This window comes from Mustelus asterias, chromosome 13 (assembly GCF_964213995.1).
Source record: "Mustelus asterias chromosome 13, sMusAst1.hap1.1, whole genome shotgun sequence".
Lineage (NCBI taxonomy): Eukaryota > Metazoa > Chordata > Chondrichthyes > Carcharhiniformes > Triakidae > Mustelus > Mustelus asterias.
In genome coordinates, this window is record NC_135813.1 from 26,138,962 (window position 1) to 26,166,242 (window position 27,281).

Consider the following 27,281-nt stretch of genomic DNA (forward strand, 5'->3'; position numbering starts at 1 on the left):
AGGTGCCTCACAAAAGGGTACTGCAAAAGATAAAGGTGCACGGAGTTGGGGGTAAAGAGTTAGCGTGGATTGAAGATTGGCTATCTAACAGAAAACAGAGAGTAGGTATAAATGGGTGCTTTTCTGGTTGGCAATCCGTGACTAGTGGCGTGCTGCGCCGCAGGGATCAGTGCTGGGGCCTCAACTATTTACCATATACATAGATGATCTGGAGGAGGGGACCGAGTGTAGGGTAACAAAGTTTGCGGATGACACCAAGATGGGTGGGAAAGCAAATTGCGTGCAAGACAGTATGCAGAGAGATTCGGATAGGTTAAGTGAGTGGGCGAGGATCTGGCAGATGGAGTATAACGTTGGTAAGTGTGAGGTTATCCACTTTGGAAGGAATAATAGGAAAAGGGACTATTATTTAAACGGTGAAAAATTACAACATGCTACTGTGCAGAGGGACCTGGGGGTCCTTGTGCATGAATCACAAAAACACAGTTTGCGGGTGCAGCAGGTGGTCAAGAAGGCAAATGGAATGTTGGCCTTTATCACAAGAGGGATGGAGTATAGAAGCAGGGAGGTCATGCTGCAACTGTACAAGGTGCTGGTGAGGCCGTTTTGGTCCCCTTATTTAAGAAAGGATGTATTGGCTTTGGAAGGGGTGCAGAGAAGGTTCACTAGGTTGATTCCGGAGATGAGGGGGTTGGCTTATGAGGAGAGATTGAGCAGACTGGGCCTATACTCATTGGAGTTTAGAAGGTTGAGGGGAGATCTTATAGAGACATATAAGATAATGAAGGGGCTAGACAGGGTAGAAGCAGCGAGGTTATTTCCACTTGCAATGGAAACAAGAACTAGGGGGCATAGCCTCAAAATACGGGGGAGTCAATTTAGAACAGAGTTGAGGAGGAACTTCATCTCCCAGAGGGTAGCGAATCTTTGGAATTCTCTGCCCAATAAAGCAGTAGAGGCTACCTCGTTAAATGTGTTTAAGTCACAGATAGATAGATTTTTAACCATTAAGGGAATTAAGGGTTATGGTGAGCAGGCGGGTAAGTGGAACTGAACCCACTATCAGATCAGCCATGATCTTATTGAATGACAGAGCAGGCTTGAGGGGCCAGATGGCCTACTCCTGCTCCTATTTCTTATGTTCTTATGACCCCATTCCACAAAACCAGCTAATCCAAATAGTCTGCAACTGTTAAGCAATCTATACCTCAAAGACGAGCAAAGGACACTTAGTCTTATATTCTTTTAACTTTTTTATTGGACTCTAACTTCCCTTATTTCTGATACCCATATGTGATGTCACCTTTTTATTACTTTTTTCCCCCCTCAGGTTTATTAGTTAATACACTTGCTCTTTTAACTCAAGATAACCTTGTTTGATTGGCTCCTTATTGCTCAATGCATAAATAAATACATTCCGATTTGAAAAAGGCACATCCTTTTGAAAAACAAACTTAAACCTTTGTTGTGACCAACCAAGGTGATTGAATGCAGGGGAGCCAGTTCACTCCTTCTCACCTGGTCATAACAAGCTGTATTGCATCTGTCCTAATCCATAATAAGATGAAGCAACTACTTTGCAAATACATACCATCGACTGCGTGCAAATCCCGGTGTTCTTGGAAACAGCTGTAATATTTGTATTTTTTGCCACAGATGTCGCACATGTATCTAAAATTCTCTGAAAATCAAGGGAGGAAGCATGTCAATAAATTTGGCTTGATTTCCATTCCCTTAACAAAACAAATGCCAAATTTTAGGGAATTAAAATCTTATACTTCAGAATTACAATTTTTTGAGATTACTACTGCACTAGTTCTCTCCCATGTTTATATTTGCTCATGGACATTTTTTGCTGGCTTTGCAGGAGTAGGGTTGTTAATCTTGTTGGACATGGAGACCTGGTCAAGTCCTTTGATCATGTTACAACTGATCGAAATAGTTGCCTATGGTTCGAAAATGTTACATACATCTTAAAGATTGAATTATCTGTAATTAAGTATCTTTGCATGCGCTTTCGCTGTTGCAGCAAACCAAGAGGTCGCCTACAAGCTGGCAAAGAAAAACGTGAATGGGAATCACAAATACAAAGCATGAACTTCACTTTTTTCCTGTGTTACAAATAGCAGTGCCCAGGAAGTTCATGCTGCTCTACAATATGCCTATTGAATTTGTCAACATTCAATGTCCGGGCCCGTGCATAAAGAATAATCATTGGCTCAGGAGCCAAGATATTTGGGGGAGGAAGGAATAGTTGGTGCCTTTGGGGTCAGAATTTTCAAAAGGAAATCCCTCTGTCCAGGATGGGGATAAGAGTCAACAAGAATTTCTGTCCCTTGCATTATCGCCACAAAAAAAATCCTTTACACAAACTGCGATTAAACACACATCTCATACTTAAGAGATTGTGGCAGAAAAGTGAGAAAAAATTAAACAGCCTCAAAACTTGTTTAATTTCTTCTTTCAGTTCATCTGACCTGGAACAGGCTGCATTCAATACTGAAGAGCCAGCCGGTGACTAATTGTAATGCAGGCAATTTAAATCATATGGTGAAGGAAAAATCCCAGCTCTAGTTTCCATCGTCTTCCTGCAAATTAATCTGCTTTTTTGTTGGTCACCTGCAGAATGTATACTTAAATCCAACTTCGTTTGCAAGATATAAAAGGCAGGGAGGCAACAATAGCAGCTTGCTCCTGGATTGCAAGTGGCAGTACACAGATTAGTCTTCTTTCCCAGAAGCTAAATCACTCACAACCTGACTGATTAACATGATCCTATACTCAACTTTCTGTCTGACCTGAAGTACTTGTGTTTTGAAGGTAAATTGGACTTAAAAGTCTCACTGGAAATTAAGCAACACCATCCTTTCTTACTACTTTCTATCATTTTAGAAATTCACACCTTGTCCTCTGGGAGAGCTTAAAATAGGACGGTTTTTACAAAAAGTTACACGATGTGGGAATTCAATACAATCAGCACTGTTTAGTACCAGAATGTCCCAGAGGCAAAAATGAAAACATTTCTAAAATCTGGCTGCTGACTTCAACTGATACAGACATCATAGAAAGCCACAGCACAAACAGGCCCTTCGGCCCACAAGTTGCGCCGATCATATCCCTACCTCTAGGCCTATCTATAGCCCTCAATCCCATTAAATCCCATGTACTCATCCAGAAGTCTCTTAAAAGACCCCAACGAGTTTGCCTCCACCACCACCGACGTCAGCTGATTCCACTCACCCACCACCCTCTGAGTGAAAAACTTACCCCTGACATCTCCTCTGTACCTACCCCCCAGCACCTTAAACCTGTGTCCTCTCGTAGCAACCATTTCAGCCCTTGGAAATAGCCTCTGAGAGTCTACCCTATCCAGACCTCTCAACATCTTGTAAACCTCTATCAGGTCACCTCTCATCCTTCGTCTCTCCAGGGAGAAGAGACCAAGCTCCCTCAACCTATCCTCATAAGGCATGCCCCCCAATCCAGGCAACATCCTTGTAAATCTCCTCTGCACCCTTTCAATGGCTTCAACATCTTTCCTGTAATGAGGTGACCAGAACTGCGCGCAGTACTCCAAGTGGGGTCTAACCAGGGTCCTATAAAGCTGCAGCATTATCTCCCGACTCCTAAACTCAATCCCTCGATTAATGAAGGCTAGTACGCCGTACGCCTTCTTGACCGCATCCTCCACCTGCGAGGCCGATTTAAGAGTCCTATGGACCCGGACCCCAAGACATCAATAAGGATGAAGTACAATTTCAACTGCAGTTATACTGTCGAATTGACACACAACTCAACTGAGCAACTTTATATGAGAAGACCTTCAAAACCATCAATTTCAAAACTGGATGCAGGAACGGTAAAAAAAAATTAAAAACCTTTATGATGGAGATTTTTAAAAAACCAATGTTGACTAACAGAAATCAAAATAACAAAACCAACAAACAGAAAATGTAGGTTGATGACCTGGCATCATTGTTTCTCTCTTCAAAAATGATGCCAAACTTGAGTCTTTTCAGCATTTTCTCCTTTTTTTAATTTCAAGTTTTAAAGTTTATTTATTAGAGGCACAAGTAGCTTCCATTAACACTGCAATGAAGTTACTGTGAAAATCCCCTAGTCGCCACACTGTGGCGCCTGTTCGGGTACACTGAGGGGGAATTTAGCATGGCAAATGCACCTAACCAGCACGTCGTTTGGACTGTGGGAGGAAACCGGAACACCCGGAGGAAACCCATTCAGACACGGGGAGAATGTGCAGACTCCGCACAGACAGTGACCCAAGCCAGGAATCGAACCTGGGTCCCTGATGCTGTGAAGCAGCAGTGCTAACCATTGTGCCACTGTGCTGCCCTTCAGATGGTCAGCTTCTGCAGTATTTTGCTTTTACGTTAAAATTAACAAGCTGAAAATTTGTTTCCAGGTGTAATCTACAGAGCTGACAACAAATGGATGGGCAGTGTGGGCGAGGGAATGAGGACAAAGAAATACTCCAAAATTATGGTAGAAAAATGGAATAGAGGAGTTAATGGAGTTTGTCTGGCTGCCTTAAAAAAGACAACACTGTCATGATTTCTGCTAACTGAAAGGCAACCTTTTCAAATGTATGATAAATGGTTAAGGAACTGCCAGTACTCTATGCCAACCAGACAAAATTAATGGCTGGAATTTTCCAGCCGCTCACGTCAGTGAGGTCTTCTGCTCCCACTGGCAACGGGCCGCATCCGCCACCATGAAAATGCGGGGGATGGGGCAAATTCCACCCAATCCATCAACAGGATTATAAAAGTGGAACTGCAGCACTTTAAAAGAGCAAAAAATTAACACACAGATATATTGTGAATAATGTTTTCCTGACGCAACAGCCCTGTTATTCAACAAGAACTGGGTAGCTTGGTCTCATCCAAAACTGGTTGAATTACATTTAAACCTCAATTTTTGATATATCGCATTAACCCTGGGCGATGCTGGATAAAAACGGAAACTTCTTTACCACATGTCACAGAAAGGTTTCTTTTAATGGTGCAACTCGCACTGTGTATTAATAACAATATATACTTGGAGGTTAACTCCATTGTGCCACATTAGAAAGTCATATATTTGGCTTAAGTATCGACTAGGAATTTTAACAAAAAGAAAAGTAATAAGGTGCCACCCTCATGGGTTAACGTCAAACATGATGCAGATTTTATTTAGGAGATGTTGCTCATCCAAGGTCCAAGATGGAAGTGCCCCAAAAGCCTAATAAATGCCACTGCTTACGTCACTACAGATAACGTGACGTTCTACCAGCAGAGATGCAACTATTTTATATCCATGAACACTTCTTAAAAGAAAAATATAAGAGTTTATACTGTGAAGCATTTGCCCTATTTGGAGCTGCTCTCGCTGCAAACAAGGACCTTGAAAAATAACCTCATCGATGGACGATATTTTCAAGAAAGAAAATATCTCGGTCCATTTTGGGTGTTAAACTCAATGCTCTACTACACCGTGCATAATTACTGTTCTATTGTTATTCCTCAAATCTAAATCCAAAGCCAAAAGTTTGAAATAAATGCATGCACAAAAGTATAACTCATGTCATTTCTATTTGAAAATATTCAATATTTTCACATCCATGCAGAATTAGCTTTAAATTAATTTTTGTTCCGAGAATGACACAAAAGATCTGTAAATCACAGTAAGCTTAGAAATCTATACATTTCAAAACTAGACATTCTTCCAGCCGCTCCACAGCATGAAATCATTTAGTTGCAGGAAGAGATAACAAAAAGCAAGAATGTCACAAGTAGCTATTGTAAATAACGTAGCACATGATATAGAATGGAGAAGAGCAATTATTTTATTAATAGGTTGTTGTGAATTCAACGCAACTTTGCCCTTACCCAGCAAAACAAATTCACAACATCATCTTCAATCCAGAAATCATGTAAAGATAAAAGCCCAGCAGATTTCCAAGACCAAAAAGATGGCATGTACATCTACAAAATGTATTTGTCATCCTGCTCACCCTCAGAACAAAGTTGGCATTGACCAATCTTTTAAAGTAAAAGATTGACTACATCTATCAAGTTCTATGTGAACATATTGACACACCAAACTGAACCAATGTAGCAGTAAATTCTCTCAGGTTTTACAAGGGGGTAAAATAAAATAAAGTAAAATTTTAAAAATATTAAAAATCTGATGTCTGAGCAAACTGCCAGCCAATGTTTCACACTATGAATGAATTTGTCGGCACCAATGACGAAAGTGGTAAATCTAAGTTTGTCATGTGATCTTCCATCCTATAGATATGTCACCATTGATGGGTGGGTGTGGTAACTGTATGGCCTTATTGCAAAGGCAGTTCCTATTATAACAGCTGATGAAGGAATTTATAATGGATTGTATATTAAAATAAGGAATGTTACATTTTAAAACTGAAACAAAATTACATTGGTTCATCATGTTGCAAATACTCCTACCCTCTAAACCTCCTTCACCAGTAGGCACATTTGGTTCTGGCCACCCTGGTGTGCAAATCCACAGGAGATTGACTCGTTGCTAAAAAAACAGAAGGCTTTAAGTGAAGACAAATCAGCTAAACATACTTCCCTGCTTTGAAAATAGACTGCGGAAAAGTTATTTTTAGTTGCAGCTTTTATTGCACTTAAACGTGTTTGTGTATGGCCAGTTTCTTTATTTAATTTCTCTCTCTATTTAACCAAGAAGTTTTGTGAAGTGACTTTCATGGATAGCTACAAAGGGAGTAAACAGAGAACAGAATTCAAAGGTTTTGCCATAATGACTGGAAGGAGACAGCAGCATCTCACTTGATTCAGTTCTGGAACTTCTTTTAACTATCAATAATTCAGATATGCCCCTGAAGGGAGCTGTGTCAAAGTTTGCAGATGATACCAAACAGAAGATATAAATTAATTCTTGAGAAAACTGATAATAATTGAGATGGGGGATGGTTGCGAGTGGAATTTCAATGGCATTGCCCTTTAGTGTCAAAATGAGTGGGGTTATGGGGAGAGGGCAGGGGGCCGGCCTGGGTAAGGCGCTCTGTCGGAAAGTCAGTGCTCACTCAATGGGCTGAATGGCCTCCTTCTGCACTGTAGGAATTCTATGGCCAGAACTCTAACACCTCGCCCACAGAAATCTTCGTTGACCATGGGTGGGAATTTTTGGTCTCACCCAAGTGAAGCATAAAATCCTGCCCTTTGATTCCAAATGTGAGGTGATAGAATTTTTAAAAACAGTAATAGCATAGGGCTAAGCTTAATGCTCGGAGGATAAAGGTTCACACGATACTCGCATGCAAGGTTAATTTGGCTCTTTTAAAAAAAAGTTAATGGAATTCAAGACTTTCATCACAAGAGCTACAAAATATTAAAGTCTTTACAAGACCTCAGTTAAAAGTACTGTATGTAGTTTTGGGACTCACTCTACAGGAAAGATATTGAAAATACAATGCACATTCACCAGGATATTAACTACTATGAGGGAATACAAAACAAAACTTTTGGAAATTGGGGTTTTTATGATTCAAACATTACAAAGTTTGAGACAATACAATGGAAGTGTTTAATAGGTTAGACAGTAGATAGAAGCAGACAGTTCCAGTAATTGAGGGCTCTAAAGCGAGAGGCATGATGCAAGATTAAACATAGGAGATTTTAAACAGAGTGCAGAAGAAACTGTTAGGCTGTGTGTTTCATTTTCAGATTCAGTGGTTGAATTTGAAACTACAGCAATATTTAAGGCTGAACTGAATAGTTGAATGGAGGAAAAGAAAATTCAATGAATATTTGGGCAGAGTCAGCAAATGGATTAGAGCTATTCACTCATGTGATATGAACTGGTTAGGTTGAATGGCCAGTCTATGCATTGTAGTCTTGTGTACATTTCTTCTGAGGAACTTCTGGCTTTGCCCTCGATTTCAGTCATGCTATTAAGTGCAGCAGACATTGCCTTTGGTTTGCTTTTATCGTCTAAGTGTATCCCTTGTAATCTCTTCCAACTTCTTCCTGATTGACTTTTTAAATCTCATTGGTCTAATTGTTAAAATATCTGGTCAACCAAATCCTGTTTCAAAATAAACAGTTAAGTTCAAAGCACAGTTTCATTTCTGTAAAGGCTCCCTTTTCTGACGCTCTTGGTCCTTAAACCCAGCATCCAAGTGTGCCAGGATATCCTGGTGACCTTATTATAGAGTGCAGCTGACACAATATCTTTTTTAAAGTTAAAGTTTTATTTATTAGTCACAAGTAAGGCTTACATTAACACTGCAATGAAGTTACTGAGAAATTCCTCTGGTTGCCACAGTCCAGCGCCTGTTTGGGTCAATGTACCTAACCAATTGAATGTGGGAGGAAACTGGAGTACCCGGAGAAAACCTGTGCAGAACACAGGGAAAACATGCAAACTCCACACACAGTGATCCAAGCCAGGAATCGAACCCGGGTCTCTGGCGCTGATAGGCAGCAGTGCAACCACTGTGCTACCATGCCGCCAGAGTATCTTGTGAGCCAAAGAAGTAAACCCATGTGTTTCCCAACCAGAAACTATGGATGAACAGGGATATCGACTGCTTGCTGAAGTCCAGGTCTGAGACGTTCAAGTCAGGCGACCCTGACCTATGCAAGAAAGTCACATATGATCCAAAAGACAGTACCAAACCAAACTTGAATCCCAGATTCCCGCCGACTATGGCAAGGTGTGTAAGACATTACAGGCTACAAGATGAAGGCATGCAAAATCGCCGGCACCAATGAGTTCAATGCATTCTATGCCCGTTTTGAGCAAGAGGTCAGCAAGAGCATGCCCTCCACCCCGGAAGACTCGGACGAACCTGTATTCGAGGTCACCACTGCAGATGTCAGAGCAGCCTTCTCGAAGGTCAACCCACGGCAAGCGACTGGCCCGGATGGGGTACCCGGACGAGCACTCAGACCCTGCATGGATCAGCTGGTTGGGCATTCGCAGACATCTTCAACCTCTCGTTACACTAATCTGAGGTCCCTATCTGCTTCAAAAAGATGACATCATCCCAGTACCAAAGAAAAGCAAGGCAGTGTGCCTTAATGACTATCATCCGGTGGCTCTAACATCCATCATTATGAAGTGCTTCGAAATGTTAGTCATGGCACAAATCAATTCCGGCCTCCCAGATTGCCTGGATACACTACAAGTTGCCTACTACCACAAAAAGTCCACAACAGATGCCATCTCCTTGGCTCTGCACTCAACCTAAAGACACCTATGTCAGACTCCTATTTACTGACTGCAGCTCAGCCTTCAACACTATTATTCCTACAAAACCCATCCCCAAGCTCCGTGGCCTGGGACATGGCTCCTCCCTCTGCAACTGGATCCTGAACTTCCTAACCCACAGACCACAATCAGTAAGGATAGGCAACAACACTTCCTCCATGATCATCCACAACACCAGCGCCCCACAAGGCTGTGCCCTCAGTCCCTTACTATACTCCTTATACATCTACGACTGTGTGGTGAACTTCCTCTTCAACTCGATTTTCAAGTTTGCTGATGACACCACCGTAGTGGGTTGGATCTCAAACATTGACGAGATGGAGTACAGGAAAGAGAGATAGAGAAGCTGGTGAACTGATGCGACAACAATACTCTCTCCCTCAATGTCAACAAAATGAAGGAGATAGTCATTGACTTCAGGAAGCGTAGTGGAGAACATGCCCGTCTACATCAATGGGTTCGAAGTAGAAATGGTCGAGAGTTTCACGTTTTTAGGTATCCAGATCACCAATAACCTGCCCTGGTCCCTCCATGCCAATGTTATAGTTAAGAAAGACCACCAATGCCTCTACTTTCTCAGGAGACTAAGGAAATTTGGCATGTCCTCTACGACTCTCACCAATTTTTTCAGATGCACCATAGAAAGCATTCTTTCTGGTTGCATCACAGCTTGGTATGGCTCCTGCTCTGTCCAAGACAGCAAGAAACTACAAAGGCTCATGAATGAAGCCCAGTCCATCACTCAAACCAGCCTGCCATCCATTGACAGTGTCTACACTTCCTGCTGCCTCGGAAAAGCAGCCAGCATAATCATTACCCCACGCACCCCAAACGTACTCTCTTCCACCTACTTCTGTCAGGAAAAAGATACAAAAGTCTGAGGACATGTACCAACTGACTTAAGAACAGCTTCTTCCCTGCTGCCACCAGACTTTTGAATGGACCTCTTTGCATTAAGTTGACTTTTCTCTACACCCTAGCTATGACTGTAACATTACATTCCGCACTCTCTTTCCTTCTCTATGTAAGGTACGCTTTGCCTGCATAGAGTGCAGTAAACAATACTTTTGCTGTATATCATGCGACAATAAGAAATCAAAATTACATCAAAAATCTTCTCCACTAACCCATGCTGTCAGCCATCCATGTTGAAATGATAGAGACAAAACAACATTACTAAGAAAGGAAGGTTTGGAGTACTTACTTGTCTGTGGGGAGCTCTCAGCTGATGCAGAGGAAGTTTCATTTTCTGTGAAAAGGAAAAATTTTAAAAATATATTCTAAATTCAGTTTGACCATAAATAATATGCTTAATTATTTATTACATCAAACTATATTCATAAACATTTGGAAAATGAACTGCTGAATAACATCTACTTGGTCAAGTACCATATATGTACAATAGAACAATAAATGTATTGCAGTATGTCATTTTGAAGAGTCCGGCTGATGGATAAAGCTACACTATTACTGTAGTTAACCCTTTGAGTACTACAGGAGAAGTTTTGCTTCAAAATGAGTAATAGGTTTACAACATTTTGATTTTATTCAACAAAATATGTAAAATGAAGAAATGCTGTCAAGTTCCATAGATTCCTCCAATAATTTAAAGTTAACGATTTAAACGCCATAGCTTTCAAGATGTTAGATGACAAGGTTTGTGCTCATTTGGAAAGTGTAAAGAAAAAAGTCATTACTCAAAGGGTTAAACCAATAAACGCTTAAAAAAATAAACATGTACCTAGGTGTGCTCTCACATGTGCCCGGAAACAGCTGTAGTACTTGTACTTCTTCCCACAGGCACCACATATGTAGGCCCCTGAAACAAAGAAGGAGTCAGACTATATGCAGTGGCTGTTCACTGTTCATGTAAGAAATTATTTTCTTTAAAAAAAAAGGCCAAGTTGCAAGAGTTTCATTTATTGTAAAAAAAAATCAGCCACTAATTTCATAAAGTACTTTACATTTATCTTAAACCATGTACACTGGCTCTTATTGGAGCTCTGGGCACAATTTTTCCTTTCCTGATGTAAACGGATTCAACAGTACCAAGTGATAGAGAAAAGCAAAATACACACCATGGCTGCAGATACAGCATAATGCTGCAGTAACGATGCATGCCAATTCAGTAAAAATGAGCAGTGCAGTTCGCTGTTTTGTGCAGCAATGAGTGGGGACCAGGTTTTTTCCCAACCTTACCAACTGATCTTTTATTACACTTTTTTATTCCACTTTTTATGCATGATCCTGTCCTTTAGGTTTTAAAAGCCCCTTTTAACTTTGTTAAAATTTATTAAAAATAGTTCAAAATGTGGTGCCTAATGTCATGAAAGAAACAGGTTTTAACTGCAGTAAAAAGAACAAGCAAAATAGCAAATGTATGAAATGAACAAAACAAATAGATAATGGTGGAAACACAGCAGGCCAGCCAAGATCTACAAAGAGAATAGATCAGTTGTGTGTGTCACCTTTCATCGGAATAGAAAATGAGCAATTATTTAAATAGAATCAGAACAAAGGTGAGAAAAGGGAAATACGGGTGGAGTAACCATCAGACATTTAGATGGTTGAGATAATCCTTACAACAGATGATGTCATGGAGTACAATGAAAGGAATTAGCAGCACAAGAGAGACAAAGAGCATATGACTAGCATAGCAATGGGAAATAGAAGAGGGGAAGGAAGAGCCTGAGGGAAGGGAAAGCTTGCAAAATAGCAGGATCCAACAGCCCAAAGAAGAAATATAATTCAAATAACAATATTTCTTCCGCTCTCAGTACTAACAATAACCATCTTACATTACCAGTTACCTCTCTATGTCAACATTTTTAATTATTCTAATCCATTTTAACTTTAAAGAGTTAGAGTTATTCCTCGAGCTTGTACAGAGCTTCAATAGAACATTGCAAAGGCCAAAGACAAAAAGACAAGGCAGGGAATTCAAGTTGCAGGAGACAAGGAGCTCAGGAATACACGCAGTTAGAATGGAAACGTTTGGAAAAGTGGTTACCTAACCTATGCTCAGTCTTGTCAGTGTGCAGGACACTGCACCATAAACAGTTAATAAGTGCACGAGGATCGGAAGTACATCCTTATTTCAGGCACTGCCTCTAATTTAGTGTACAATGTCTGAAGGTACACACTCTTCCACATTGGAGAATTCAAACAAAATTAGAAGGTTCGAGAGAAAGCAAAAAGGTTTGGCACTTGGGTCGAGGCCTTCTGTCTCTGCACATTGGCAAGTAACAAATCTACATCTTTAGTGTTGGGCTATTATTCAGGCTGTCAAACTTCACCTGAGATTGTCTAGCTTCTATTTTAAACTGGATTTACTTCTGGTTCAGTTTTTGCATTATATCTTAAATTTATTTTATTAACCCTCATCCAATCATCTGTCATAAATATCATATCTTCCATCTAACCATGTCCTACTTTACTTTTAAACACATTACATGTCATACTTTTCTCATGTCTTTGCTTACCTATTCCCCCTCCGTTCTCTTCCCCTTTTTAAGTGCTAGGATGAAGAGTTTTACCTTAAACTGTATCTGGTCTTTCTCCAAAGATGCTGACCGTTGCCACAGTAACCATAATCTTAGGAATTGACTCAGCAAACTACATCAATTCAGCAAAGGCCCTTCTTGGTTTACTGCACCAGTGCTATGCCTCAGAGAAACGAATCCATAATTGTAATATGCTAAATGTAAAAACTACTCATTAGTGCACAAAGTGACAATCATTAAAATTTGAACCCCCTCCTAAATACCAGGCATTGTTTGTGCATTTCTCATTTAAAAGGAAATCACAAAAAAACCTGCAAAACGCGCTTAAACTTTTGTACAGACAGCAGCCACGTTTTGTTGTGCTACTAATCGAGTCTTAATGGGTTATTGGAGCAAAGCAACTTCTATTGTGGAAGTTAACTTTTCAACAATAGATATGTTTAACCTTTTAGGAATATACCAGCATTTCCACACCAAATAAAAACATACAAAATTAGTGTTTTATTCAGAAATGTTCTATGCTTCAAGGTTTCTTTCTGATAGTAATTTGTCAGCAATTATATAAATTTTGTACAGGTTGGAGCAAGGGTGTTTATAAAGTGGCATAGGGTACTCAGTACTCAGAGGGTTAACTGTTGTTAACTGTGACCAAGTTCTTTCAAACTGAAATATGTGAACTATTGTGCTGGAAAAATATTAGCACCAAAATTCCTGGTCAAAAGACTGACAAAATTAAAATTGTTCACCACATATTTAATGCATTCTTCTATTAAATTCTTCAAAGAAAGCAATACCAGGAATATGTCAGCCATTACACTGATGAGACCAATATTGTCAGAACAATCAGGATGCAGCAGGAAGGATGTTTTAGATTCATATCCGAATTAAGATTTTGAAATAATCTAGGCATTGAAATGTTAAAACACGCCATCTAGAAGCAACTTTTCTGCTTAAAAAATTCTTAGCTGTTATTTTCAGTATAAACAGGCTTGAATTAACAACTGATCAATCCAACTAATTTTTGAAATGTATATTTAAATTATGCCCCTATGGTATCTCTCACCTTTGAACTGTTCCCTTGATTAGGATGGCAGATGATAGATAGTGCAGCAGACTTTTCCATAAACATAATACCAATTATGCTCTATACTCAGTGAATATGTACTGTGTTGTGCAGGAAATAAATGGTTTATTCTTTATTTCCCAAGGTTACAGCTTAACTGTACAGGCAACAAACACAACAGCCAGACTGAGAAATCAATAAATTCAGAAGCATGGCTGGCAGTGCAACACTCGTGTGAAACCAACATCATAAAGTAACACATTGATCACAGATCCTCATCTAACACACATCCACTTCCTCCAATAGGACAAACAGAAGACGTGATCAGAAGTAGAAAAACAATCTGGATTCTCCCACCCCACCATCACAAGCTCCGAGGTCATCAAGCTTAAACTCTGCCTACCACCAGACAGCTGAAATCAGCTAACTGAACAGAATGGAGATTGAACTTGGGACATTCCTATTTCATATCACCCAGCTATTCACTGAACAGGCTCATATAGTGTTAAGTTTGGTTCAGAAATTATTCAACAAAGAACAGGGAACTGTCCAGTGCCTAGGCCAAACTTGTTCACCTCACTTCTACTTGTGGAACCTTGCTGTGTCTTAAGTGGCCACCACATTCACTTGCATAACAATTGCACTTCAAAAGTAAATAATTATAGGTGAAACATTTCTGAGAACAAAGTGCTGTATAAATGCAATTTTCTTTTCCAGCTTAAAAGAAAGATGGCTGACACCATTCAATAATATGCTGAGCCAGAGTTCCAATGTAAAGAAACTATTAACATGAATTATAGTTGCGAATTGCAACTAATCTATGATTACAGGTCTGCCACACAGATGATTGAATCGCTCAGGGGTTTCCATTACAGTTTTGCAGTGAAAAGAAATACTGCTGTACTCTGGTAATATTTCTGACCCTCACTGATTTTCTACTTATTTCTAGAATCATCAGCCTTTCGTTACTCAGTAAACATTTGCTATTGCAAACTCAGTGAAGATTACTAACTGAACAATACAAATTTCACCAGGAAAACAGGATAAGTAGACAAATAATCTTACATTCATATAATTACAGGAGTAAATAACAGTCCTATTTTGTAGGACACAGAAAACACTATTTGCTCAAAAGTCATTTTAAAATATTGCATAGCAAATTGGCACTAAATTGTACATGATTTATCAAAAGGATTATAGTATAGAATGGCCAAAAACTAACTTGTGGTGAAAAAGGACTGATGTGCATTTTGAGCAATTTTCCCAGAGCACTTTTCAATTTATTTTACATATTTAAGCAAATTAAACCATGAGCAACATTTTTCTTTCAAATGATTCACATAATGAACGAGTAATAGATCAAAATAGTTTGTCCACGATAAAGAAAATACCCCAATAATGGAATAACAATATATTCTGAGAATGTCACAAATTTTTAAAAGTGCAGGAACCTCTGTGTTATTGTAGATCCCAATATTGCATGATTTGCAGCTTAGAAATAAGAAACTTTGGATTCTTGTTACTCACTTAGTGAAGCCTGTTGCTGTGGTTTCCACTCCATATTCTCTTCTTTGTCATTCACTAGGTTTGGTTTCCCCGGCTGTCCATCAAATTCTGGTGGAAGTAATAAAGAAATCAGTGTTTGAGACTTGGTTGCAACAATGTAAAATGGGCTCAAGTAACTGCAAGCCTGTATAGACAAGGGAACGAAAACAAATCATTAGCCAGAACTGTCACTACTTGCTACCTAATCATTCCTGCTAAAAACTACATTGAGCTGTGGGAAAAGGACAATACTCTTCATTGTAGGATTGCCAAGATATAGCGAAACACACACTTTCACCTTGTAGTTTGGAATATGACATGAGAAAAACTGTCTCCAAATTCTCTTATACTTGTACTGGATGCGATGTTCAATAAGCACATCAAGACAGATTCCAAAAGGTGAATAAAAGTACAAAAATAAAAATGACAGAAATAAAGCTATTTTAGATCTAATATTGTGTATAAGGCACGACTAATTCACAATCTTAAAGGATCCTCTGGGGAACAGTGATCTTAATACAATAGAATCTCATTATAATTTGAAGAGTAACATAGTCAAGTCCAAAACTAAGGTCTTAAATTTAAGCTTAAATGAGATAAAAGAGCAAGTTGGCCGAGTTAGATTGGGAAATTAGATTAAAAGAGAGGATGGCAGATAAGTAATGGGGAACGTCTGAAGAAATAATTAATAATTCTCAATGAATATACATTTCTATGAGACTTACACTTTTAATGGTTTACAAAAGTCGGTATCAGAGATAATGGAGGCATTGATTTTGACCTTCTGGAGTTCTCCAGATTCCAGAATGGTACCCATGAGTTGGAAGGTAGCAAATATAGCCCCGCTGTTCAAACAAGGAGGAAGGGGGGAATCAGGGAGTTAGAGGCTCATTAGCCCAACATCAATCATAAGAAAAATATTAGAACTTACTGATGGAGGTGCTAAAATAGCACTTCTGATTAGGCAAAGTCAAATGCAGTTTTATGGAAGGTAAAATAGTGTTTGACAGGTAGGAAAGATAACTGGGGCGGAGGTCTGCAGTGGTAATCATCGTTGGATTCTCACCCAGACTTCTGACACAAGCCTCCTGAAACATGTGCAAAGCAGCAGCTCCAAAGTCTTTTCTGTGCAGTGTAATAGAGCCAGGGAAAGTGAAACCATAACCTCTTTTTTTTTATACAGTACTAGCTGCGATAAACTGCTCAATTTAAAGGTTCCAGCCACTTTGACAGGAGAGAAAGCAAATGTTTAAGTTAAGTGGATATGGGGAAAGGGTAGGTCAGGTGGCATGGTCAGTCAGGGAGCTCAGGCAGTTGGGTGCCGGATGGTCAGTCAGGGGATGGGGGTGAACATTGCTGTGGGTTCTGGAGTGCTTTGATACTGCAGCTAATTTACTTTGAACCACACCGGTTTTATACATACTTTGAAACCCTCTAAAGTAAATCCATGCAAAAGCCAGGGTTTTTAAATAAATAGAGTAAGTACAGGACAAAGAGTCCAGGTCTTCGTCATTCTGGCCAATCGTGGAGGAATCTGGGCAGGATAAAACTGGCAACTGGAAATTTAAACTTCCCACATAAGTATTGGGAACGTGCTTACACCAGGATTCCACTGGCCCTAACATGGGCTGCATTGGTATTTCTTAAGGGTACCTCTGCTCTCCAATTATCCAGAGACCAGAAGATCTGGACCAATATATTATGGATTGAGGATTAGTTAACTGACTGAAGAAAAAAAAAGGAGTAAATGGGTCATTTTCAGAACAACAGGGAATTAACTAATAGAGTGCCAAAAGGCTTGTGCATGGGTCTCGGCTATTTAAAATCTATATTTAGGTGAGGAGATTGAGTTTGAAGAAAGTAAAATGGCAAATGGGACGGGGCAGTATTTTGTTTTGTCTTTTCACAATTTTCCCACTTTCTCTTCTTTCTTTCTCTGCTGTCACCCCTGTTCCATGCCAATTCTCAGGAAACACCAAGGTGTTTCCCCCAATTAATAATCAGACAAAGAAAACAGAAATGAGCGCATCTTTGGGGTTCTATTAACTTTTGCCGATACTGTTGGATTAATCACCGTCTAAACCTTTCCATTGATTTCAATGATGACATATTGGATCCACTGATTCATGTTTTATTATTTCCGTGCACCCTTTGTCCCTTTTTTGTGTAATCAAAATTCTTGCTGCAAAAATGGCATAAAACTGTTGTCACATTCGTATGGGATTTTTTGATGCACAATCAAATTGCAGTCAAATTGAGAGTGAGATATGGAAAACTATGCTATACAAATATGCATATGTGTAAACTGTGCATAAGTAGCAAAACTCTCAATCCAAGTAATAATTTGAAATAATGCACATCTTAATTTTGTACGGCACAGAAATCATCACTGGCATTGATGACTGAGAAAAGAATGCAACTGCATGAGAAACTTCTTGCTCATAATAGGTGCAACACAATTCATTAATAACCCTAAAAGTTAGTTGTGAAGTCTTAAATCAGTTATGTTGAAGCAATAAATTCCAAATATTTTTGGTCATCTGCATAGCTGTCATGCTGAGGTCACCAATATTTTAAGATTGCCAATACAAGTTACTGAGAAATCCAGTGCATCCCAATCAAAGTTGTGCCTGAACACTAAATACAGGAGCCTGTATTCTCATGTGGCATTCTCCAAAGTCAAATTGTGGTCAAAATTTCCATTACTACAGATTTTGTAAAGCCCCTAGGACGGCTTCTAGGCACCACTTCTACCACGAATGTACCAAAATCATATAGTATTTCAGAACTGAGCTTAAAACCATGCAAACATTTATACTGCACAACTTTGGTAATATTTTCCCTTCGAGAACCTTCCTACTTGATGATCCTCCTCCGTTCCACCTACAAATATAACAAACTTATGGTAGGTTTTTTTGCCTCTGGTGGCAGTAGTATTTGAAGACTTTTATTTCCCAAAACAATGTTACTAGATTTAGCTATCAGTTACCTCACCATTCTTGAAGGTGAAGACTCGTGTGCTAGGTATAATTTTGTACACAAGTTGAACAAAACTTTCTTCTAATATATCTCTATTTGCTTTCCACAGCAGCTGCCAACAATTCCATTAGCAAAATCCGAGAAACAGCTTAATTGCATCCACAACGAATACCAGAATTTCACAAATCTCTTTATAACCTTCATTTGAAGACACATAATCCACTATGAAACTGGCTGTCTGAAAGCAGACAGCAATTTGTGGTTAACTCCTAAAATTTACACGAGCACAGAGTTGAAAGGATTCTACTTGCTGTCATTACAAAAGACTACCATAAGGACAGAGTGCTCAAAATAATGCAGAAAACTGATATGGTAGTAAGATGTTCCTTTTCAAAATCAGTGAACTAGAGATTACAAAAAGTCAAGGAAACAAACAGATGAAGCTTCAAACTCATTTTTCTTCTGGTAGAATCAAATGTCAGGAGAAGTTATAAATGCAGGCCTTTTAGCCAATTAATGATTATGTTTCACATTATGGAAGCAATGGTTAAATAAAGCTGACACCAGAGTACAGAAGAGAATTTTAAAAAAACTGGGGCATAATATATTTCACTCAGACTGCTGATCCTATTGAATTACCTTCCATCACTATTACTACTTCTTTTGGCTTTGCCCATTTTGCTTGGGTCACCAATGCTGATCGATCATCCTTCATCTCCTCCTGCCAGTGACCCATTCTTCCAATTCCACTGCATTTAAATCTCTCACCAACACATCCTTCCATTGGTCTTAGGCCTTCCTCTTCTCCCTGCAGTTCCATCCCTACCACTCGCTTCACCACATATCCTCTCTTCCTACAATACAAGACAATATCATTTTAATCTCTTAGACCATAAGACCTAGGAGCGGAAGTAAGGCCATTCGGCCCATCGAGTCCACTCCACCATTCAATCATGGTTGATTTCAACTCCATTTACCCGCTCTCTCCCCATAGCCCTTAATTCCTCGAGAAATCAAGAATTTATCAATTTCTGTCTTGAAGACGCTCAACGTCTCGGCCTCCACAGCCCTCTGTGGCAATGAATTCCACAGACCCACCACTCTCTGGCTGAAGAAATTTCTCCTCATCTCTGTTCTAAAGTGACTCCCTTTTATTCTAAGGCTGTGCCCCCGCGTCCTAGTCTCCCCTGTTAATGGAAACAACTTCCCTACGTCCATCCTATCTAAGCCGTTCATTATCTTGTAAGTTTCTATCAGATCTCCCCTCAACCTCCTAAACTCCAATGAATATAATCCCACGATCCTCAGACGTTCATCGTATGTCAGGCCTACCATTCCTGGGATCATCCGTGTGAATCTCCGCTGGACCCGCTCCAGTGCCAGTATGTCCTTCCTGAGGTGTGGGGCCCAAAATTGCTCACAGTACTCCAAATGGGGCCTAACCAGTGCTTTATAAAGCCTCAGAAGTACATCCCTGCTTTTGTATTCCAAGCCTCTTGAGATAAATGACAACATTACATTTGCTTTCTTAATTACGGACTCAACCTGCAAGTTTACCTTTAGAGAATCCTGGACTAGGACTCCCAAGTCCCTTTGCACTTTAGCACTCTTCTTGGCTACTTTCTTCGATGCTTCAAAATCTTCACCAACCCCCTGATGTTATGGTTGTTGATCTTGTCCTTTCTTGTCACTTCACAGATCCATCTATGTATCTGCACCTCATTAGTACACAGTTGTTGCTCCTCTGTCTGTGATGCTGCCCAAGTTTCTGCACTATATATTATGGCTGGTCTCAAAGCTACCTTGTAGATTTTTCCTTTCAGTTTCAGCAATAATACTCCATTGCACTCTTTTAATTACTCTAACTAGAGCTAACCTGTTGCTTATATTTATTGCCACACTTCCATCGCCTGCCACCACTGATCCCAAGTACTTGTACTTTTCTCAAGTTTTCAACCATAATCTTTACAGCTTCACTCTGATCCACTTCCCAAGGCTCAAACTGGCTGTCCATATATTGGGCCTTCGATCTCCTGATCTTCACACCAGTCTTCCTTTCCTCCAGTTTTCCAGATACTCATGTTCTCATTATCCCTACTACATTGTTCAAAGTTATCTACAAACGTCAATGACCATGGCATTTCCTATCTCACTTCCCCAGTCATGACAATCAGGAAGAGGATCAAGTGCTGATCCTTAGTGCAGCTGAATTTTGGTTTCCATTACTACTATTTACTTAATTTTCCTCCAGATGTGTCAGGACAGACAATTAAATGCTGGAATGCCCAGAAGTTGGCATTACAGCTTGCATTCAGCCTACAACATGTCATAGAACATAGAACAGTACAGCACAGAACAGGCCCTTCGGCCCACGATGTTGTGCCGAGCTTTATCTGAAACCAAGATCAAGCTATCCCACTCCCTATCATCCTGGTGTGCTCCATGTGCCTATCCAATAACCGCTTAAATGTTTCTAAAGTGTCTGACTCCACTATCACTGCAGGCAGTCCATTCCACACCCCAACCACTCTCTGCGTAAAGAACCTACCTCTGATATCCGTCCTGTATCTCCCACCACGAACCCTATAGTTATGCCCCCTTGTAATAGCTCCATCCACCCGAGGAAATAGTCTTTGAACGTTCACTCTATCTATCCCCTTCATCATTTTATACACCTCTATTAAGTCTCCCCTCAGCCTCCTACGCTCCAGAGAGAACAGCCCTAGCTCCCTCAACCTTTCCTCATATGACCTACCCTCCAAACCAGGCAGCATCCTGGTAAATCTCCTCTGCACTCTTTCCAGCGCTTCCACATCCTTCTTATAGTGAGGCGACCAGAACTGCACACAATATTCCAAATGTGGTCTCACCAAGGTCCTGTACAGTTGCAGCATAACCCCACGGCTCTTAAACTCCAACCCCCTGTTAATAAAAGCTAACACACTATAGGCCTTCTTCACAGCTCTATCCACTTGAGTGGCAACCTTTAGAGATCTGTGGATATGGACCCCAAGATCTCTCTGTTCCTCCACAGTCTTCAGAACCCTACCTTTGACCCTGTAATCCACATTTAAATTTGTCCTACCAAAATGAATCACCTCACATTTATCAGGGTTAAACTCCATTTGCCATTTTTCAGCCCAGCTTTGCATCCTATCTATGTCTCTTTGCAGCCTACAACAGCCCTCCACCTCATCCACTACTCCACCAATCTTGGTGTCATCAGCAAATTTACTGATCCACCCTTCAGCCCCCTCCTCTAAGTCATTAATAAAAATCACAAAGAGCAGAGGACCAAGCACTGATCCCTGCGGCACACCGCTAGCAACCTGCCTCCAATCCGAAAATTTTCCATCGACCACCACCCTCTGTCTTCGGTCAGACAGCCAGTTACCTATCCAATCGGCCAACTTTCCCTCTATCCCACACCTCCTCGCTTTCATCATAAGCCGACCATGGGGGACCTTATCAAACGCCTTACTAAAATCCATGTATATGACATCAACTGCCCTACCTTCATCAACACACTTAGTTACCTCCTCAAAAAATTCTATCAAATTTGTGAGGCACGACTTGCCCTTCACGAATCCGTGCTATCTCGGATTAATCCGCATCTTTCTAAATGGTCATAAATCCCATCCCTAAGGACCCTTTCCATCAATTTACCAACCACCGAAGTAAGACTAACCGGTCTATAATTACCAGGGTCATTTCTATTCCCTTTCTTAAACAGGGGAACAACATTCGCCATTCTCCAGTCCTCTGGCACCATCCCCGTGGACAGCGAGGACCCAAAGATCAACGCCAAAGGCTCTGCAATCTCATCCCTTGCCTCCCACAGAATCCTAGGATACATTTCATCAGGCCCAGGGGACTTATCGACCTTCAGTTTATTCAAAACTGCCAAGACATCCTCCCTCCGAAAATCTATTTCCTCCAGCCTATTAGCCTGTAACACCTTCTCTTCCTCAAAAACATGGCCCCTCTCCTTGGTGAACACTGAAGAAAAGTATTCATTCATCACCTCGCCTATCTCTACTGACTCCATACACAAGTTCCCACTACTGTCCTTGACCGGCCCTAACCTCACCCTGGTCATTCTTTTATTCCTCACATAAGAGTAAAAAGCCTTGGGGTTTTCCTTGATCCGACCCGCCAAGGACTTCTCATGTCCCCTCCTAGCTCTCCTAAGCCCCTTTTTCAGCTCATTCCTTGCTAACTTGTAACCCTCAATCGAGCCATCTGAACCTTGTTTCCTCATCCCTACATAAGCTTCCCTCTTCCTTTTCACAAGACATTCCACCTCTTTTGTGAACCATGGTTCCCTCACTTGGCCACTTCCTCCCTGCCTGACAGGAACATACCTATCAAGGACATCCGAGAAGGGCATGACCATATGACAACCACTAAAGCAAATTACTATTTTTTTCCCAACAGCTCCACTGATCAGGGACACAGTATCTTCTGGTCCAATTCCTCTGGACAATCGCCACTTGGTCTCTTCTGGACAGTAACCATATGCCCCAGAGCAAGCACTAACCACTGCAGTAAACGGTTTCAAGCCAAGTGCAGATCTGCACCCAGGCTGTGTTGGGCCATAACTCAACCCAATATGGGAGGTTCAAGTACCCAGTGAAATATACTTTAGGGAAAGCGAAATAGAGAATAAATTTTATTTCAGCTAATATAATTCTGTAAAATTCCTAATCATCATAATCATAGCATGTCAATCCGTGGCATAATCTCTTTGATTTGATTTATTGTCACATGTATCAGTATAGTGAAAAGTATTGTTTCTTGCGTGCCAAACAGACAAAACAGAAAGCTTCAAGTTTTTAGGTGCCCAGGTGACCAAGCTGCCCTGGTCTCTCCACGCGGGTGCTATAGTTAAGAAAGCCCACCAACACCTCGACTTTCTCAGGAGACTAAGGAAATTTGGCATGTCCACTACAACTCTCACTTTCTACAGATGCACCATAGAAAGCATGCTTTCCGGTTGCATCACAGCTTGGTATGGCTCCTGTTCTGTCCAAGACTGCAAGAAACTATAAAGGGTCATGAATGAAGTCCAGTCCATCACTCAAACCAGCCTCCCACCCATTGACACTGCCTACACTTCCCACTACCTCAGAAATGCAACCAGCATAATCAAGGACCCCATGCACCCCGGACATACTCTCTTCCACCTTCTTCCTTCGAAAAAAAGGTACGAAAGTCTTGAGATCACGTACCAACTGACTCAAAAACAGCTTCTTCCCTGCTGCCATCATATACTTTTGAATGGACTTACCTCGCATTCAGTTAATCTTTCTCTACACCCTAGCAATGACTCTAACACTATATTCTGAACTCTCTCCTTTCCTATGTTTAGTATGCTTTGTCTGTATAGCACGCAAGAAACAATACTTTTCACTGTATACTAATATATGTGACAATAATAAATCAAATCAATTGCTTATGCTCAACTGGTCTCATTGGGTGAAATTTACAAGCATACAACCAGTAGATTAAGCACCTTGAGGATGACACTATTCAGAAGAAGGAAAGGTTTACAGAATGTGGAGCATCTCCCTTGTCCGACAGATTCAAAATAAACCACTAAAGGTAATAGAATCACAGAATCATAGAAACCCTACAGTGCAGAAGGAGGCCATTCGGCCCATCGAGTCTGCACCGACCACAATCCCACCCAGGCCCTACCCCCACATATTTACCCACTAATCCCTCTAACCTACACATCTCAGGACTCTAAGGGACAATTTTTAACCTGGCCAATCAACCTAACCCGCACATCTTTGGACTGTGGGAGGAAACCGGAACACCCGGAGGAAACCCACGCAGACACGAGGAGAATGTGCAAACTCCACACAGACAGTGACCCGAGCCGGGAATCGAACCCGGGACCCTGGAGCTGTGAAGCAGCAGTGCTAACCACTGTGCTACCGTGCCGCCCGTAATGCATGAAGGTCAATGGCAGCACGGTAGCACAGTGGTTAGCACTGCTGCTTCACAGCGCCAGGGACCTGGGTTCGATTCCCAGCTTGGGTCACTGTCTGTGTGGAGTTTGCACATTCTCCCCATGTCTGCATGGGTTTTCTCCGGGGGCTCCGGTTTCCTCCCATATTCTGAAAGGCATGCTGGTTAGGTGCATTGACCTGAACAGGCGCCGGACTGTGGCGACTAGGGGAATTTCAGAGTTAATTGCAGTGTTAATGTAAGCCTTACCTGTGACTAATAAATAAACTTCACTTCAGTGGTAACCATACTGTACATAATGGCAAGGGTTAACCAGTAGATCCCATTGCATTGCACATGGTGAATCTGAGGATATACTGCTTTACTGCACAAGAAGTGCTTTAAACTGTAACATTAGGGTCACTGACATTTAGTGACTTCATTAAAATTCAATTTTCAAAGTTCAACTCATTTAATGGTTTTAAAATTAAAATGACTTTGGATTAGGAAAGACACTGCCTCTCTTCCTTGGTCGCTTAGGTGCCAATAATTAAAATGCTTGCATTTTCTATGAACAAAAGAGAAGCACGGTGGCACAGTGGTTAGCACTGCTGTTTCACAGCGCCAGGGATCCGGGTTCAATTCCTGGCCTTGAGTCACTGTCTGCGCGGGTTCTGCACGTTCTCCCCTTGTCTGCGTGGGTTTCCTCCTGATGCTCCGTTTTCCTCCCACAGTCCGAAAGATGTGCTGGTTAGGTGCACTGGCCATGCTAAATTCTCCCTCAGTGTACCTGAACAGGCGCCAGAGTGTGGTGGACTAGGGGATCCTCACAGTAACTTCACTGCAGTGTTAATGTAAGCCTACTTGTGGCACTAATGAATAAACTTAAACTTAAATAATCGGCTGGCATTTAGGGCTTTTCTGCTCGGTTTCACAAGTAAATCAAACGTTTTTAATTATTAAAATTAGAAGGAAGATACATTCCACCTCATCTTAATATGCTTCCTGAGCCTTATAGAATATATTTCAAATGTTGTACAAAAGGTATGTAACACAGACAGACATGAAACTTTCGAAATCTGTATTCTAAATTTTCAATAGTTCTGACAAACAATTGAATAGGCTTTGTAAGAGACTGAAAGAGAAGCATTCCATCATAAACATGGTCCAGCTTAAATACTGCATGTTATATTTGATCAGACTGGAGAATCTCCCCCGATCAAATAGCCAACTTGCTTTGGGCTAAAAATCCATAACTGAGGACAACTGTTTGGGAAGAAGGTGAGGCTTCCAAGTAAAAGCTTTAATGAAAGGCAAAGAATAATAGCTAAGTTTAATAATACCATTGTGAAATGAGATTTTAAGTTATTAGTTAATTGACTGTAAAACATTTATTTTGATTTTCCTATCAACTATTTACATTGGTTTCCCGTTGTGATTGCCGCTCTATGGGTTTTCATTATAAAATACAACATAAAAATAGGTTAAATGTAGAATTGCCACAAAATCTACAACACAAAAAAAAGGGCCATTTGGTCAAGATTTTTAAAAATAAATATATAGGTAGACTTGAACGTTAATATTTACCACTGGATTGATTTTTGGGTTGATCCTGTTCAGAACACCGTTGAGCCCCATCCTCACCAATCACAACACAGATTTCCGCTACCTCACGGGCGTTTTTGTTGCTCTTGTGATCTTTGGATTCATCTTGCCACAACTCAGCATGCACTTCACTCTCCTCATCTCTATTTTCAGTCTTTATTGCTGCATCAAGGGAACTCATTGTGATGGCCTTTATTCCGTACTTCTTATACTTCTTAAAATTTTGATCAGAATCAGGCGGAGTCACTGCAACAATCCTTTGCACTGTTCAATTTCTGTTAGGGGAAAAATATATATTAATGTCTATATTTAGCCTGACTAATTTTATATTTTAGAGAAAGGAATATATGACTAAGGTAATAACTAAAGCTTTTAAGTGTTTGTTTTGGTCTGGTTGGAAAGCCATCAGATTCTTTCAAATGGTTAGGTTGTTCTTCATCTTTATTTTGAGGGAAACTGTACTTTTTACAAACATTACTGCTGTATGTCTACTATGTGGATTGCAGTGACAGTTACCAATAACTACTTTTTAGAATAACCTCAACATAATTTCCCTCATATCTTGGCAAATATGATTAGCGTTAGGTTTGGTTAGATTATATTCCGCTTCAGAGACTTGAGCACAAACTCGAGGCTATTCCTTCAGTTCTGCCTTTTGGGAGGTGCCTTCTTTTGGTTGAAATATTAAGGATGGATCGTAAGGATTCCATAGCACTAATTTTGAGGAACAGGGAAGATTTTTTCTCGTGTCTTGTCTAATAATTATACCTCAACCAGCATTGCTAAAACAGGTGATCCGGCTTTACCATTTGGGAGGACCTATCTGGAGAAAATTGATTGCTACATTACAACACTGACTACACTTCAAAGGTACATTATTGAACGTGAAGTGCTTTGGGGCATCCTGACATCACAAAACATACTACTCAAATGCAGAATCTTTTCTCTTTTATGTTCAACCATTTTTTGTGCATCAATTCCTTCTGGGGTTGGGAAGAGCGAAATGATTTTGTCTACATGCTTGCACCTAGGTCTTCAGAAAAGAGCAAATAAGGAAAAGTTGAGAAAGGGAGTTTGCATTTATGAAGTATCTTTGCTCATAATATTCAAAGGTCTCAGCATTCATTGCTGCAGCTAACTTGTGCATTGCAAAGTGCAATAAATAGTAATAAGATGAATAGCTATATGATTTATTTTAGTGAAGTTGGACATGGGTAAGTGTTGCCCAGGGTGCCAAGAGAACTCTTCTGCTCTTCTTCCAAGTGATGATGTGGAGATGCCGGCGTTGGACTGGGGTAAACACAGTAAGAAGTTTAACAACACCAGGTTAAAGTCCAACAGGTTTATTTGGTAGCAAAAGCCACACA

General features: G+C 40.5%; 1 protein-coding gene across 1 annotated transcript in view; it reads right to left on the minus strand.

Annotated features, from left to right (window-relative positions):
* The window catches only part of LOC144502531 (zinc finger protein 618-like), a 118,115-nt gene that overhangs the window by 20,202 nt on the left and 70,632 nt on the right, over positions 1-27,281 (minus strand). Inside the window, exons 3-7 of the mRNA XM_078226602.1 lie at positions 25,897-26,189; positions 15,358-15,444; positions 11,006-11,083; positions 10,469-10,513; positions 1,519-1,681 (exon numbers count right to left, since the gene is read on the minus strand). Of these exons, the coding sequence (XP_078082728.1) occupies positions 1,519-1,681; positions 10,469-10,513; positions 11,006-11,083; positions 15,358-15,444; positions 25,897-26,095 (572 nt within the window). The 5' untranslated portion in view covers positions 26,096-26,189. The remainder of the gene's footprint in view (positions 1-1,518; positions 1,682-10,468; positions 10,514-11,005; positions 11,084-15,357; positions 15,445-25,896; positions 26,190-27,281) is intronic.